At 40.2% G+C, this 16,926-nt stretch overlaps 1 protein-coding gene across 1 annotated transcript in view; it reads left to right on the forward strand.

Annotated features, from left to right (window-relative positions):
- The first annotated feature begins 1,089 nt into the window (after nucleotides 1-1,089).
- Nucleotides 1,090-16,926, forward strand: part of LOC307039493 (low-density lipoprotein receptor-related protein 1-like) — a 30,894-nt gene continuing 15,057 nt past the window's right edge. The window contains exons 1-2 of the mRNA XM_079681596.1: nucleotides 1,090-1,673; nucleotides 15,286-15,408. Coding sequence (XP_079537722.1) covers nucleotides 1,577-1,673; nucleotides 15,286-15,408 — 220 coding nt within the window. The 5' untranslated portion in view covers nucleotides 1,090-1,576. The remainder of the gene's footprint in view (nucleotides 1,674-15,285; nucleotides 15,409-16,926) is intronic.

The raw sequence follows: 16,926 nt of genomic DNA on the forward strand, positions 1-16,926 counted from the left end.
GATTTCTGGAAATGTCTTTTGGGAGAATTTTCAATGTGGTTTTGAAGGCTAGATAAAAGTCAAGTCAGCACTCGGCCCAAAATAAATGCGAGGGCTACAGTAAGTTGCCTTTGTGCTAGTATCACTGTCTTGATGAAAAGTCAAAAGGGTCATTGCTGTCAATTGTTGCGTAAACTTTTGCTGGCTTCTTCTTCCATAGGGATGTGATGGAGAAAAGATGCTGGTGATGTACATTTGTCATGGTGGCTGAATATGTCTAAATGAGTAATTCCTTATGTTGGTTTTTCATTTTATATCTTATCAATTGTCTGTTAATTCATCTGGCGTAAGGCCAAATGGAAATGTCAATGGGGATCCGTGTGGTAACTACAAATGTACATTCTATAATTTCATTTTTAAAAAGTGTTTTTAGATTGCTTTCGAAAAAAGGAAGATATTTTCCTATTTCTTAGTTTTTGTCAGATTACTCCCTAGGGAGCATGTCTTTAATTCTTCAGGATTTACCTCAATCAAAAGGTTTTACTTAGTCAAGTCTTATACAATTTATTTTCCGTATATCATCTGTTAAAATGTATCTATTTTAAGATACTTGTTTTTTAAGAACATATTTATTGACCACTCTGATGAATAGCTAATTTGATTACTTGTTTTTTTCATTTGTGCAAGGTGCTTTCATTATTCTCCCTTTTTAGTGTCTAATTAAATACTGATTAGAGTTGCTTAGCTGGTCTATAACAATTAGCAAAGCTCAGGAGGGGAGAAGCAATCATCATTAGTTATTATTATTAGGCCTAAATTGTTGTTGTTTTGGTTACAATAATACATGCAGGCCAAACATCATCAACATTAGCACAACATACAAAGTTGTAAAAACTTGCTCGTTGGATTAACAGACAGTGAATAATGAATGAATATATGCAAAGGACAATCATGGCTACAAACTAAATTATTGAGTGTGGGGGTGAGACAGGACCCAGAGCATTGTTGCAGATTACAGCAGAGTGTGATTTGATGGAGGCGGATGGTGGGGTGTCGGGTGCTCCAGAGGGGAGGGCCAGCCGACGTCACTCACCCGCTGACTGACTGAGCTCCAGGCTTCAGGCTCAATCTGCGGCCAGCAGCAGCAGAGGTGGTGGGGAGGAACATTTGATCCAATACTTTATTCCTCCTGTGGCTTCTTTCACTGGGGCAGGAAGAACAAAAGACGGACAGCTGCATGATCAGAGGCGCCAGCTCTCCCTCATCTCGACTGTGAGCCGGGCTAGCTTGATGCTCCGTTCAGCCTGCTAGCCTTTGTGGCAGGGCTGTCCATGCATCCAAGGAGCCCCTAAACAACCCGGGCTGGGAGAAGCCTCGGCTTTTTTCTTTTTTTTTTGCCTTGACAGTCTGCAAAAAATATTCTCCGAGTGGGCAGACAGCAGCATCCCTGTCAGCTCCAGTGCGCACCCAGAAAGAGGCTTCCCAGTGAGGAGCATCTTCGCCTGGGCACGGTTTCACGTCGTCGCCTGTCTACAACCTCCAGCTTGACAGGACCAAGAGGCGATTGATGACTAATAATCTTTCAAGATAGGCAACAATGTTGTGCACCGTGGCCAACATGTTGGCAACAGGATTGCTTTTCTTGGGATTGTTGCACAGTTTGGAAGTATTCTCTCCGGCAAGGGCAATTGATGGTAAGCAGAGCTGATTTAAGGGTTACCACAGTCTTGCAAAAAATGCTTTAAAACCAATAACTATATAAGTGTGTGCATGCTAATTATCACTGGATTTATTGTGTTTGTGTCTGCGTGTGAGACTAGTAGACTGTGCCCTGAAGGAATGAGTGGAGCAACGTGGAGGGAGATGAAACCGAGGCGAGACAATTAAAGCGATCTTTTGTTTCTGTCTCCCAGTGCCACATGTGAATATTGCCATGTCACAGCAGCGATCGCACATCTCCTCCTGTCCTCCTCTGGATACAGGCGCTCTCACACATTTACACTGACATTCCATCATGGCCATGGTAGCATAGGCCCCAGTACCTGCTTAAACCACTTGTTTACTGATCAATGCGTGCATGCTTTTGAAAAACGAGCAAACAGATGCATTAGTTTTAAGTGACAGAGAGGTAAAACTTGGTGTCATGAGTCTTTGGAAATGTCAGAGGGAGGCTTCTGTGGAGCTGTAATGTATGTATCTTTGCTTCAGGCAGTTCACCAGATCTTAGGCTATAGTGTAGTGTTGATTTGATGACAGCAGTGTATATTCCCCAATCAAACATTTATTTGACTGCAATGGGGAATTAAAGAATATCTTTGTTTGCTTTCTTAATGCGTGAAGGAGGCTTTCTTAGAACAATATACCCGTCTATGTGGAACATACATAACCATCACAGTAAGTTTTCCACTGTATGATCAGCTGTTGCCAACATGAGTAGCAGTGCATCACTGATGTGTATCTGTGTGGTTCAGGATATCACCTGCACAGGATAAGATCTTCTGAATGCTAACAGTCATGTTTTGATCTGCAGGCAGACATTGAGCAGCTCAAAGCAGCTCCCCCATACTTCCCTGTGAACACACACCTTCACAGACTGGAACAACTTCTGGAAACTATTAAGCCTCAGTCCCACTCATGCGCTCCTCTGTTTAAGTAAGAAAGGAAAAGGGCGTTATCAAAGGGGAGTTAGAGCAGACAGATTTGTTAAATTCTTTGCAGGTGAAAAGGGAATGTGGGTTTATTTTCTTTGCAGAGGTATAATGCTTCTCATTCACCATGGGAATGTTTAACCTGTGAAGGATTGCTAAGAACATTTTCAGGAGAATTTAACTGCAAGAAAATGAGCACCAGTGGCTGTAAAGATAATCAGGGTTCTATATTTGACATTTCATTAAATCCAGTTTGACTTTAACATGCCTGGCTGACTTAAACCACTAGCTGCATTTTGTGAGATTCATCATCAAGCCATAAAGGCTTCCCTCTGCCTTTGAAGTCATCTCATTGCACTTGGAAATCTAGTGCTCTGAGGTTCTTAGGGAGCAAAATCCACATAAATTACCACCTCGAAGATAGACGATAGCCTGCAATCACCTGCAGTTTCTTCCTGCTGCTCGGTCTACAGCAACAGCTGAGAAAAGCTGCCTTAAAACAAACACTTTCTGCCTTGACGCACTGTTATTGTTTTAGTGGAATTTTTCTTCCTTCTCAGTCCTTATGCCTTGGTTCGATGAGTCAGCCTTGTGCAGTATACCAGAGGAGATCGCCAAACCTTAGCTTTACGTGTAAACCCAGTGGGATGCAGAGGCTGCTGTGCTATCAAGGAAACATATTGAAGTTTGTTTTAATCAGTCAGACTGCTATTGAGATTTACTGAATTATCCAGATCTTTACTGGGTTCTTGTAACTCTAACACTTTTTGAAGCCAACCTCACCAGACCTTAGCCAACACGTCACTTGTTGTAAGCTAGACTCCCTTTCAAGCAAAGCTAAATTGCTTTTTAAACCTCTTTGATTGCCTCTTTAATTTTTAAAGCCCTTTGAACCACATATGTTACAACTAAAGTTATTTTTTTAGTCTTGCCTGGAACTCGTCTTTTTCCATTTTCTAGACCACTAAAGATGTTCTCTCACTGTCTACTGTAGCCAGAGCAAAGACCCTAGGCCACCAACAAACCATGAGTTTAATTGGGTCTAAACTGCTCTTTGTTTCCCAGAGGAGACCACGAACAGTCTCAGATTGTTCAGAAGGCACTGCTAATTGGGGGCCTAGTAGAAAAGGCCCTAATGAAATAATTCACATCGTTGCACTGCAAAAAGAGATCACTGGTCCTCACAAATGGACAGTGCAGTCCCCCAAAGGCTAAAACAATGGATTAATGGTTTTCGCTGTCACTAAGGATTGCGGAAATTTCAACTTAAATCATTGAAATAGTTTTAAATATGTGTTGAAGTTAGCCATCTGTATCTGAAATGACTGGTTCCTCGTTTTTTCCCCTCCCTTAAATGTTATTCATTTAGTAGCACAGGCTCCTTTCTTTTTAATGAACTCACCATCGAGAGCACTTTCCCCCTGTGGACTTCTTTGCTGTAACATTTGGTGTAGGCCTTAAAACTGGAACATTTGGCTATTATGGGGTGCCATGACATCCACATGGCCAAACCGTTACCATTTTATGGTTATTTACCACTGAGGGTAATATGGAAAAGGGAGTACATTTGTTAGGTCTTCCTCACTGTTGACCTTAACTCACACAAGCAACATTCAGGAGCGAATGTAGAAAAGCAGAACAAGTTAATTTAACACAGCTACAGTATAAATACATGGTTTTGGATCGTTGTGTAATTATAAGAGTGTTGGTTGATGCCTAAATACCACTGCATAACTGAGCAGATATAAAATCCAGTACTTTGGTCAGCAGCTTTTCCTGAGGAAAAACAACTCACAGGCGAAGTAAAGTTCAGTCACATTGTTACCCCGGTGTATGTGGGTGAACAGTAATAATGAAATTATGTTCTGCTAAAGCCAAAGATTTCCAACTGGCACACAATTGATAAAACTCCTTCACAACTGATGTGAAATCTTAGTGCCCTTAAGGTACTCATTTGTCATGCTCACAGAAAGTTGATCCATTTATGAAATGATTTGCAGCACTGATAACAGCTCCTCTTATTTGTATTGAAGGAAAGCTAATTTGAGGCTTAAATAAATAGTATGACAGTTTGTAAATGATGTGTATTTACTTTCTAGCCATGATATAAATGAGAGGATCGATACCACTCTCCTCTGTCTTTTCAATATGTATTCTGCCAGCAGCCAGTTAGCTTACTGAGCATAAAGACCGAAAAGACTAGAAACAGCAACCCTGAAGGTATCGAAATGCAAGCAGAGCAGACTCTGGGAAGTCACTGCTCTTGGCCACGGACTAGTCCCAAACTCAACCCCTTGTAAACCACACATTTTTTCCCTTTGGTTTTCTACAGATTAAACAAGTCATGTACACCATGTCAAACTGATGAGTTCAAAATATGCTAGGGGATGGATTCTGTTGCCTTCTAACAGAGTAAGGTTCAGTGGCGTAGCTGTGGGCGGGCCCGGGTGAGCCTGGGCCCACCCACAGCCAATCAGCGCATCATAGCGTAGAGCCCGGAAGCCCAGAAGGAAGTACCACAAACTGCAGTTCATCTAGTGGCCGACAGGGGATGGATGCATAGACCTCCATGTTAAAATGCAACTTTACAGCAGAAATAAACATGTTTCTAGCCTGGAACCAATCAAACTTATTCTGGATATAGTTAGATTCCATCTTCATGACAATGGAATAGGGAGTGCATTTTTTTACCGTGAGTAAATTAGTAAGTAAAGTAAATTTTGCCGTGAGTGAAGTCTGCACATTTGCTGAATATGAAAACACTCTCAGTGTGTGCCCACTGTCAAGGATAAAAAACCTGTGGCCGCCGAGCCAGTCATGTGGAAGTCAGTTTTACACACATTCTGAGGACGCCGTGCCTATGTTTTTGTTTTCACTGCTAGTTTATGCTTATGTTCAAGTAGTGCATTCAAAAATTATTAAAATCATTAATGAAGTTTCAGCTCAGACCCCCCGCTTAATAAGTCTCCCCCTGGCCCACCTACATTTCTCCAGGCCCACCCACACAATAATTCCTGGCTACGCCACTGGTAAGGTTACCCCGTTTCCAGTTTATATGTTAAGCTAAGCTAGCTGTTACCAGGCTCCAGCTTCAGACTGAACAACCTGATGTGAGTGGTATTGATCTTCTCTTTGGACTTCAAGCAAGAACTCAAATAAGCTTATTTTGAAAAATGTTGGACTATCTTTTAACTGAAAGTGGGAAGATGAAGAGAATTAAAAGAGTTTCATACAAAAGACACGTTTTGCCTGAAAATGCAGCAAGTCTTTGGAAACGGACATCTTATCTTAGTGGTCAGAGTAACTGCGGCCACTCTTGTCAGAGCAACGCTTTGACCTACTTCAAAATAGTGACCCACTGATTTGAGATACATCTAGATGGAGCTATTTAAGGATCAGAAATAGAACACAGCCTCAGAAACCACTCTGGAAAGATATGATCATAAACTTGCCGGGGGATATATTATTACAAACCTGTTTTCACTATACAATAAAGCCAGAAGCTTTTGACATCACAGACATCGGTCATCGGTTTTTAGCTCTTTTGGTACATTATGATATCCAACCTGCAAGATTAATGAAGGTTTACCATTAATTAACACCAAGAAAGAGATACCATTTTGCTTTTCTTTTGGAGACCCTGTAAATAGATTATAAAAAACAATTGTTATGATATTGAACATAGAAAAAAGGGGGGAAGACAATTATCTCATCATTGTATTTTTTTGTTTTGCTAAATAGACATATTACCACCTTTTTTAAGTTGATATGGCATAATTGTTAGCAAACAGTTGTTATAAACAAATCCAGCAGATATGCAGAAATATAAGCATTCTTTTAGAGTCATGTGGATGGCCAAGTAGTGCTGTCATCCGTTATCAATATACTATTGATGATAGCTGTCTTAAACACTGAGCAAAAGTGTTGTCCATCAGCCGCGTTAGTTAACCTAGTAAACCCAAAGCGAAGTAATTCGTCACATTTTACAATTGTAGCTCACTTTACAGTAGCTTTATGTGAAAAGCCCTTTAAATACATACACTTTTTATCACATGAAACAACATCTTCATTCATCTTCATAGTGTTACAGCTCTGTCATCCGTCTAAGAATGATGTAGAGATAATACTCCCTTGATTGTTAAGTAGATGTAGTGTATCTGCATGAGTCACAGCGTGTTCAGGAAAGAGAGAGACATACAATTGTATTAACTTAATGATGAAGCTGTAATCACTGAGCAGTTGTCATTCAGCGTTGTTCTTTAGGTGTGAATTTGATCATTGTAAAGTCTGAGGTATTGTCTAATGAGCACCATTTGAGCCCCTGTTGACTTCTTCACAACCCATTTGTCAAAATGAAAAACAGGTCACCACCATATTCACATAGAATGGAGTTAGCTTAACTTTGACATTGTGCAATTCTGTCAGTTTTCAGGACAACAACAATTGTTTAACGTCATGGTATTTATTTTTACTGTATGTATTTACACATTTAATAATGTAAAATGTTAATTAGGTAGTAAGCACCCATGTTTCCATTTAACTCTGAGGCCAGGCAGTGCCAGGGTCAGGTCGGTGACTTGTTTACGCCAACATGGGCATAACCTGCTCCACTGTGTCAGTCTGAAAGGACTGTTTGTTTTTGTTGTGCAAGTCACTTTGATGGCTGTGTCAATTATTGTTGCTCCATAAGATTAAGCCTATCTATTCCAATCGTAAATGCAAGAGAAAAATCCCAAGCGTCATATTACTTTGTAGAAATTGCTGAGTCTCAATTCCAGCTCCAGATACAAGTTGCCATTTTTCGTTCATAGAATTTTTGAAATCTTGGTTCCTCCACCAGATCAAATGGAGTCTATTTTCAGCATTAGCCCACACAATAAATACATCCATTCACAGCCATGTAAGCCTCTGCTACAGGAATTTCTTCTCTGACTTCAATTGTTTTTTGGGACAAAATTGTGACAGAGCAGACTCACACCTATCGTAGATAAATTGTCAATTCACTCCCTGTAGAAAGAACAACAACAAACGGATCTCGTTTTTCTCTGCAGTACCTGATAAAGTACAGTATGTAACCTTCACAAATGCATTCTCTTTAGGAGTCCAACAACTGAAATCTTCATTGGTTACACATACAAAAAATAAATCTTAACCCACACATATTTATACACACATGCTAAGCATCAAAGTCACTATTCATGCAACCGTGATTGAGATTTATTCCCAAACTTCTAATCCCAAACACAAAGTACCCAACCTTAATTTTAGCATAAGCCTAATTGTAACACTAATCCCTCGAGCAGGCATTCACCCTTCACTTAGTGGCAGAACTCTCCTCACATGGCCCCACAATAATTATTTCTGCCTTCCGCCTGAGAAAAATCCACGAGGGCCGGAGATGTTTATGGTCAACATTTTAGGGTAATATGGCATCCATTAAATGTCCACGAAGGTAATTTTCTTTAATATGAAAACATCATCACATTTACTGTACTGTGGAGGATTTCCCGCATTCAACTGCATGTGTGTAGGCAGTGTGTCCTCTCCTCTGTGCCTCTGGGAAGACAATTGGCAGGTTTGCTCTACTATTTTTAGTCAATACACACCAATTCGTAAACAAGAGCACATCTAGTTTGGAGATGTTGAGGTACTGCGAACATGGGGAATGTTTGGATCTGATTTCCTAACTAACTAACATCGCTGAAATGTCTTGAAGTAACAAATATGTTACAAATATTTATTCTGAGATGAGGAGATGAATACCACTCATATAGCTTAGCCTAGCTAGCACAACAACTGGAATCAGGGGGATTCATTTAGCCTGGCTATATCAATGGTGACAACATCTTCCTGCCAGCACCTCAAAAGATTATTCATTATGTTTTCTCTTTTTTGTTCAATCCATACTAAGAAAATTGGTGTATAAAGAGGACAATTCAGTGTTTTATGGAGGGTCATGGGCCTGAAGATTCCTTTCTGGTTGCCTGGCAACTGCTCAGAACATTTACAGCACATTATTCTGCAGGAAACGAAGAGTTGTAGTTTTTACTCCGATTTCTGTACCGTACAAACAAACACGTTATGATTGGTTGATTATATAGCTTCAGAGCCTTTGTTTTAGGCAGATTATGTTAACCTTCCCCATAGCCATGCTAGCTGTTTCCAATTATGCTTCCAGCTTTTTGAGCTATTTGAAATTTAAACCTCCAAAAAAAGTTGAGCTGCTCAAAATGTGAAATATGTGGATCATTATTTATAGGATCAGTTATTCCGATTTACTATACTTCTTAGCAAATGTCTTGTTCTAGTTTTTCATATCACAAATTCATGGAGATTGTCAGCTGTAGGTGTCATTAGCACTCAGGTTACTTCAGCACATGCATAGTGAATGTGAGAGAACCTTCTAGAAAATCTTGTCTCGCTCCTTGGAGCTCATGCGTCACACTGAGACTTGAAACTTTTACCGGCCTTATGACAATGCACTAAAGAATTTCATATAATCTTCTGTAATATGTTTCCCTCGGCAGCATACTAAGTAGGCTTAATTGTCATTTTTCTCCCTGTGCCGCCACGTACAGCGTGTGCTTTTGCGGCAGTGTGGCAAAGGGATTTGTCTAAACTGACTAACTTGACATTAGCGGATCACACCTTGTGATTATTATAATTTATTTGTTCTTCCCCATCTGCAGCTTCTGAAATCAATGAAATCCTTCTGTGGAAGTGAAGGAGGTCTTAGCCATCTCCCCCTCAGCTCCCACACTGACTCTAGTACAAATGGCAGTCTTGGTTGATTACCACTCAGGGGTTGAGACACGGGGAAATCTCAGCCAGACATCCAAATGGTTCTTAATTAAGTTCACATTTTATTACTCTGCTCGGCTTTATTGGTTCTGCCTCTAACTTTGACCGTGGTTGTGCTCAGATCGGCAAAAGACAAACAGTTGCAGGCAGGAGTCGGATGGTGTTGTACGGCATGAAAGGAGCCCCATTTAACTTGGCAACTTTCACCCGACATGAGCACATTCCTGATGTTAATTCTCCTTAGCTCTAAGTGCATGCTTAACACACACTTAGGTGGACTTGCAAAAACACAATCTGTCTAAGAAACTCACAAACACACATTATATCACAATGCTTTAATTAGACATTCAGCCACAGCCCATTGTAGTCTAGTAGCAACACATGCAGGCAGAACCATCCTGGTGCTGTCTTTCAAAAATATTGATATAATAATCAAGGTTCGTACGGGTGCTTGAAATCCTTGAAAAGTGCTTGAATTTGACTTTGGAAAAGGTGTAAGAACCCTGAATAATGGTAAATGTAAACATAAATGCGCTTCGACATCCATTTTGTGTGGTAATTCTGTCTAAATGCTGTCTAAGCTTTTGTTAATTTTTTTTCACCACTGGCTAGACTTCCATAGCTTCTCCAAACCCTGCAGGAAAGGTTTATTTAGAAAGGCACAGCTGGGGCCTCTTTTTCTCTGTTTTGTAACATGACAAATTGGAAAACTTTTTTTCCCTCCCTTTTCCTTACTTCTTCCTTACTCTCTTCCTTGTTTCTTCCTTACTCTCTTCCATTACAAAGTCCTGAAGCGTTTGTGCCTGGACTGTGGAGGAGGATAAGGAGGTGGCAGGCAGAGAGGCCAATATAGACACTTACCTCATGTTTGGCCCTTAGCAGAACCCCCTCAGGTCAGCCCAAAGTTCAGAGAAATAGACCCCTGCTCCTCTTGCTTTCTGCTCAGTCAGTCTCTTTCTATGTGTCTTCCTTTTCGGCTTTTTTGTAACGGTTTGATGTCTTATTAACTTGGTCTTGTGTCATCTAAATCTAAAAAGAAAGTTTTTCATGGCTGTGGTCCCGCAGAACACAAAATATAAAAATGATAATTTATAACTATTATAAAAGTTATTCTTTATGGTCTGAGTTGTTTATCATTCACTTCCTGCAACATATCTGATTATTTTCGCATTCTCTTATGATCATTTAGCAGTAAATGTTAAACTGGTCATGTTGCATTTTTTTCCAATCTCTGATACTCTGAAAAAACAAAGTGCGTAGAAAAGTTTGGCCCAGTGACAATGTCAAGATTGATTACACACAATTCGGGTTGTTTATCTTGACCTCATATGAACCTCCTTTTCCTAAACAGCTGAAAAGATAAGGAAGCGTTATCATATCAAACAGTGAAAAGTATTTGGAATAGCAGGAGCATCTTCTCCCCTTGAGAAACAGTTTATTATTAGTGCGAGTACACACTATCTTTGGTAGACTAAGTGTTTTTCTCCCCGAAAAAACATAGCAAACGTCCCTGTAATATGTAAAGAAACAACAACACACCAACGTTGAACTTTTTCTGAGAGCTGCCAGCTTTATTATTCTAATTCAGATGCATCAGTGAACGATCACCTCGTTCATGTAGTATAGGAAAGTAGCTGCATGTAAAATAATTAACTTTATCTACATGCAAATATTGCTGTGCCTATGTTGCATTTCTCCACTTCCCTTCTTCCACTCCCATTCTTATCAATCTCTAATAGTCATACTGACATATTCAAGGTATGCATGTGAGTAATTTCATTTCAAGCATGTTTGTTATCTCACAGTGCTAGGTAGAGTCCAGGCTTATACAATGAGACTTAACAAAGGTGACTTTCATAGTGCACACACTATTCTACAAAAGACTATTAAATTATCTTTTTTAGCTAGCAGCTCGGCTATATTGATGGCGATGGCTCTGTCTGTTGGTTTGTTGCCTTATCCTCCACTTTTGGTATATGGTTTGGTTATCTTCTCCTTTAGCAGATCGATGAGGCTGACATTTGTGTCATGAAGTAAAATGTCTATATACAACTAGTGTGAGCTATTCCCCTCAGAAGGGCTTGTAAAAGCTTAGGCTATTCCCTGAATTTGTATCTAGTACCACCATCAGGTCATATTTTAGGTTGTCCAATACCTGCAAAACAAATCATATTAGCCTCAGCTGTACTCTTGCAAATGTTAGCATTCTAACCTGCTAAACTAAAATGAGGCAGAAAGTTGTTTCTCTCCCGTGAGGTCAGAGCACTGGAAAAGTAAAACAGCAGCCCTTGAGCTAGTGCAGATTGTCTTGCTCAAGGGCACTTACAGTAGCTGTCCAGTTAAGGGGGCAATACATTACATGGCCGGCACTAAAGAATGGACTCCACACTGCTCAAGCTCCCTTTCAGCACCACTGTTGACAGCCCTTAGGTCCGCCTTCACCTCCACCTCTGGTGAGTGGTGCATGATGAGGCGGCAGTCTCACTGTCTGCTGGAGCTTTGTAGTGCCCTGGTTGATCTCAGAGGGCAGTCCTCCAACTTATTTATAGCACCACTGTGGGTGTGGGAGGAAATGGGGCTATGGCTGGGGGTTAAGCTTGTCTTTGCCTAAGACGAGGACTCTTCCTCCCAAGAGTGAACTCTTCCTGGAGGACCATCAGACAGCGACGGGGGCAGAGGGAAGTGGATTGTAATGCGGCCCAAATGGCGATGACCCAAAGCATTTTCCCTCAGCCTCTGCTTTGGTAAACACACAGGCAGCTCATTGATAGCATGTGTGACATTCCTCCATCTCATCCCAGCTCAGTCTGTTTTCAGATCTCTAGGTCTGCCTCCAGCTGTGAGAGCCCGCCCCCCCTTTGACTCAGACTCAGATCCTTACCTCTCTCTTTGCTCTCATAACTGCAGCTTGTTCTCTTATGACATCCTGTTTCATATCCATCTGTATATCATCTTTTTTTCCGTTTCATCCTCTTCCTCCCTGCATAATTTCCTCTGGAAACAAAACCTTTTTTCGTAACAGACCACAGGTACCACTGGCACTCTTTGAACTTGAAAAATGACATTACAATGTGTTTCCACATCAGTCTCCAAAGACAGGTCGATTGTGCCCCACTTAAAACTCACTATTTATACAATATTTCCATATTCCATACCACCAACCCAAACCAATTACATTCATCAGCTAAACAAAAGATAGTAGACCAAAAAGGAGCTGGATAAATATACGGTTGCTAATGTGTATATATAGCATTACTTCCACTTAAATGTTGTATTTTTATGAGCATCAAGTTTAAATTATTGGATCTGTGTTAACTTTAATTCTGATTAACAAATTAGAAAAAACATTATTTCTTAATTTTTCCAGAATGTTTTCCTTTGATCCTATATTTATAAAATACATATTAATTAACCTTTATCGTTGCTTGCCTTCACCCTCAGCTAACTAACCTCCTGACCTACTTCCTGTGCAACTAGCTGCCTGCTATGGCTTTGTTGACACCTCTAAACAAATAAACAAATAAACAAGCACAAAATTAAAGGGATGAGGAGCATAAAGGAAAACCTTTAACACAAGCCTGGATGTATTTCATGAATAATTCAAACCCTTGTAAGTTCTGAGAGAGAAAAAGATGCCCCTACACACACACACACACACACGCACACGCACACGCACACGCACATGCACACGCACACGCACACACACACACACACACACACACGCACACGCACACACCGATCACAGCGGCACACAGAGTCTGTGAATGCGTGCAGCAATATGTCAGGTTGAATTCATGGTATTTAGGTTGAGCTCCATTTCAAGATTCCCTTCACCGCTGGAGTCGGAGGCATCAAATGTAAATACAGTCATCCTGTTTATCCTTCTTCATGCCATCATCCACCCATAGTATATCCAATGCTACCCCCCTGTCCTATTCATCATGCCATATGCCCAAATAATTCAGGGGTAACATAACATCACCGTTTCCAATTGGTGCTTTATATTCTGAGCCAAGCAGGTGAAAAGGTGTCTGTGCAGGGTTGATGTTGACGTCCAGTCACCACACTTGATGTTATACATGGTGGCTCAAAGAAATGAAAGGGCAATGCGTATAAAAGGACTTTTCCGAGAGGAGCAGAGAGAAAGAAGAGCCAAGATAATTCAAAACATCAGTTTAATCAAAGCCAGGTGGTAAATATGTAACATTTGAAAATCAGCTGAATTGTTTCTTTGAGTCTACATATTGGATGATGTTTTAGTGTGATTGCCAACTTTGCTGCATTATAAGCCATTCTGCCAACAGTTTGATGAGAAGTTATGTCTTTTCACCACCAATGGAAGATATTGTCAGTGCATAAAATTCAAGATAAGTAAAGGGGTGGCTGTGGCTCAGTGGGTGCTGGACTTCGAATCAGGGGATAGCAAGTTCGAGTCCCACTGCAGTCAGCATGTCGTTATGTCCCTGGGCAAGACACTTCACCCCAAATTGCTCCTGTGGGGATCGCCCACAGTACTGAATGTATATCTTTGGATAAAAGCGTCTAACAAATGACATGTAATGTAATGTAATATCTTAGCCCCTTAATAATAAGTGAGAGGCTGTTCTTAGTTCAAGTTTAAACAGTATGACTTGAATGTGTCTTAAACCAAAATAAATTCCCATTGTGTGTATCTGTAAAGGCACCTTAGACATTACGTTCTATCTTTTTTGCTGATGAATAATTAAGAAATGTATGTAATGACTGATTTTGTTCCCTTAACGTACACGGAACTTGTCCAACACCGAAAATAATGAAATTGATTTAGAACTGAACAAGAGCTTGTTAAATATAGCTAATTATTTTGTACAAAGTAATAGAGGGCTGGAAAATAGAAGGCTTGTTTATGAAACCAGGATATTATGAATAGCACAATCTAAGAAGTCAATTCATGAATTCTTGTTTTCGGATTGAAAACGTTGTAAGAAAGACTGCTTCAAAATGAGGTCAGCTCTTACATGTTCAAAAAGAGTTTGTAGAATTCCAGATACTGATATATAACCTTTTTTATGTTTTAGTTGCATACTCATATATACAAAGGGGGGCAAAAAAGTATTTAGTCAGCCACCAATTGTGCAAGTTCTCCCACTTAAAAAGATGAGAGAGGCCTGTAATTGTCATCCTAGGTATACCTCAACTATGAGACAAAATGAGAAAAACAAATCCAGAAAATCACATTGTCTGATTTTTAAAGACTTTATTTGCAAATTATGGTGGAAAATAAGTACTGCCTTTCATGTTTCCCTATGTATTTCCCACTCAGCAGCAGCACAGCGGTGAGTTGTTGAATCATCTCAGAGCTTCCCCTGAATGCCCCCGGGTGACTCAGCTTAGTTGCTTGTTTGTGTGTTGTCAAAGTGTTTATGTGATGTTCTGAGAAGACTTTAATTATTGTGGGTTTGAATACAGTCCTCAATTTGGCCGTGGCAGGAGTGGGCGGCTTTTTTTGCTTTGGAAGGTTGGATTGAAGGGGAAATGGACGATAGGGGAGCAACCCACTGAACAAGATGTTCTTTGACATCCTCCAGACATGTTGCATCACTGCTTTTTGCCTGGGAACACTGACCTGGATATTTATGAGCAGCAAGTTTACCAAAGCCTGCTTGAATGTGTGTTTGGGTTTTGTGCATCCATTCTCTAACCCCTCCATCAAGTTGCATCTTTCCAGCACCTAATTAGGACCAGAGAGGGCCCCTATTGACTCTGAACAACAGACCCCGCTTGCTAATGAGACCTCGGAAATAAAGATCACTGACACAAAAAGAGCTTCATTCAGGAATCTTTTAATTAATTCACTTTTCCTTTGTCTTTTTTTCAGCTCCAAAGACTTGCAGCCCAAAGCAGTTTGTGTGCAAGGACGGGGTGACGTGTATCTCTAAAGGCTGGCGCTGCGACAGAGAGAAGGACTGCCCCGACGGCTCTGATGAGGAGCCTGATGTTTGTGAGTCTGGAAAAATGCAGAGTTTAAATAATCCTATAATATCAATAAGGAAATGCTTTACCGCTCATGAAGATCTCTATATGTGTATTATATAACGTAATGCACCCCCTGCCAAGTTGTTTCCAACTGCGGCCCATGGCCTGTTTTTAATTGGCCCGCAGCAAATTTTAAAAGTATAATGGAATATGAACCATGAAACTTGTGCTTGTCTTATGTTGGACTTCTTAAATATATATGTAAAAATAGAGCTCTGGAAAGAATTAAGAGACTTAAGAGCCTTATCAGTTTCTCTGGTTTTACTATTTATAAGTAGTGTTTGAGTAAAATTAGCCTTTTTAAATTGTATTCTTTATACTACTGACCAAATGTTTCCATATTGGAATTCAACAGACACTGTAATGGAATGGCTGCCATACATGAGATTGCGATTTATTTTTTCTCTTCATTTTTTTAGAGCTCTACACAGTATAGTATTCATGTATGAATGTATGTACCCACTTTTAAAATAAATTCAGTCAATTAAAGTTGAGAACATTTTCAAACTAATCTTAGTTGATAAAAAAAGTCCAAATACTTATTTACATAACAAGCTTGAAATATACCCATCATATTTCTTCTTATGGAGGTTAAGGCGAGGCTTCTGTTTTAAGGAATGAGTTGCCAACACTTAAGGTAACACAATAAATGAAACCCTATGGAGAGATGATGTAGGCTGTTTTTTTTCTTAAAGCATATTCAAGTATTAAGCATAATTGACCTTCATTTGATTGATTTTGCTAACTTATAACTTAATTTATGTGGTAACATAACTCTACTGCATGTAGATTGATTCGACATGAATACTGTTCAAAAGAGGCAGTCTCCAATTGTTAAAAAAACATCTGAAATGGATCTTAAACCTGCTATGCTGCCCTTCAAAAGGCATTTTTGTAACAGCAAAGGTATGCTAATTTGTCACTGTAGCATTTGATACCTTCAGATACATTTGAAAAGTTGTCGTCTAACAGAGAGAGATTGTTGGCCTATTTGATTTATTTGGCTAAAGGTAGCCAAGCTGGAGAAAGTAATGTGATGTTTTATCAGCGAGTGAGAGAGGCCATTCTACCTTTAAGCAGTCCTGTCGTGCCCAATTAGGAGATTTACAAAGTTTGTCTTTTTTTTGATGGATGGGATTTCCTTTTGCATTCAGGGCCACAGAGGATGCAGTCATGAGACAAACCAAAAGTAATGCTCAAAAAAGACAGCCGTCGTTTCAAAGTCTTCGTTAGGAGTGGAGATGCTTTAAGGCTGAATCCCTTGGGGGGGGGGGGGGAAATGAAAGCAGCAGTGTCCTTTTGGTCAGCCTCTCAGCCTGAAACGCCTGTAGATTTCTAAGAGGACAGAGGGCTTTCGGTGGGAGGGGGGACAGTGTGTGAGTGTGTCTGTGTGTGCGCATGTTGCTTTTTTGAGTGGCATTTGGCCTGGGAGAGAGTGAGTGAGGCCAGGCCAGAGTGCTGTAGCTGCAGTCTAGACGCAGAG

The sequence above is a fragment of the Notothenia rossii genome (genome assembly GCF_949606895.1).
Source record: "Notothenia rossii genome assembly, chromosome: 5".
Lineage (NCBI taxonomy): Eukaryota > Metazoa > Chordata > Actinopteri > Perciformes > Nototheniidae > Notothenia > Notothenia rossii.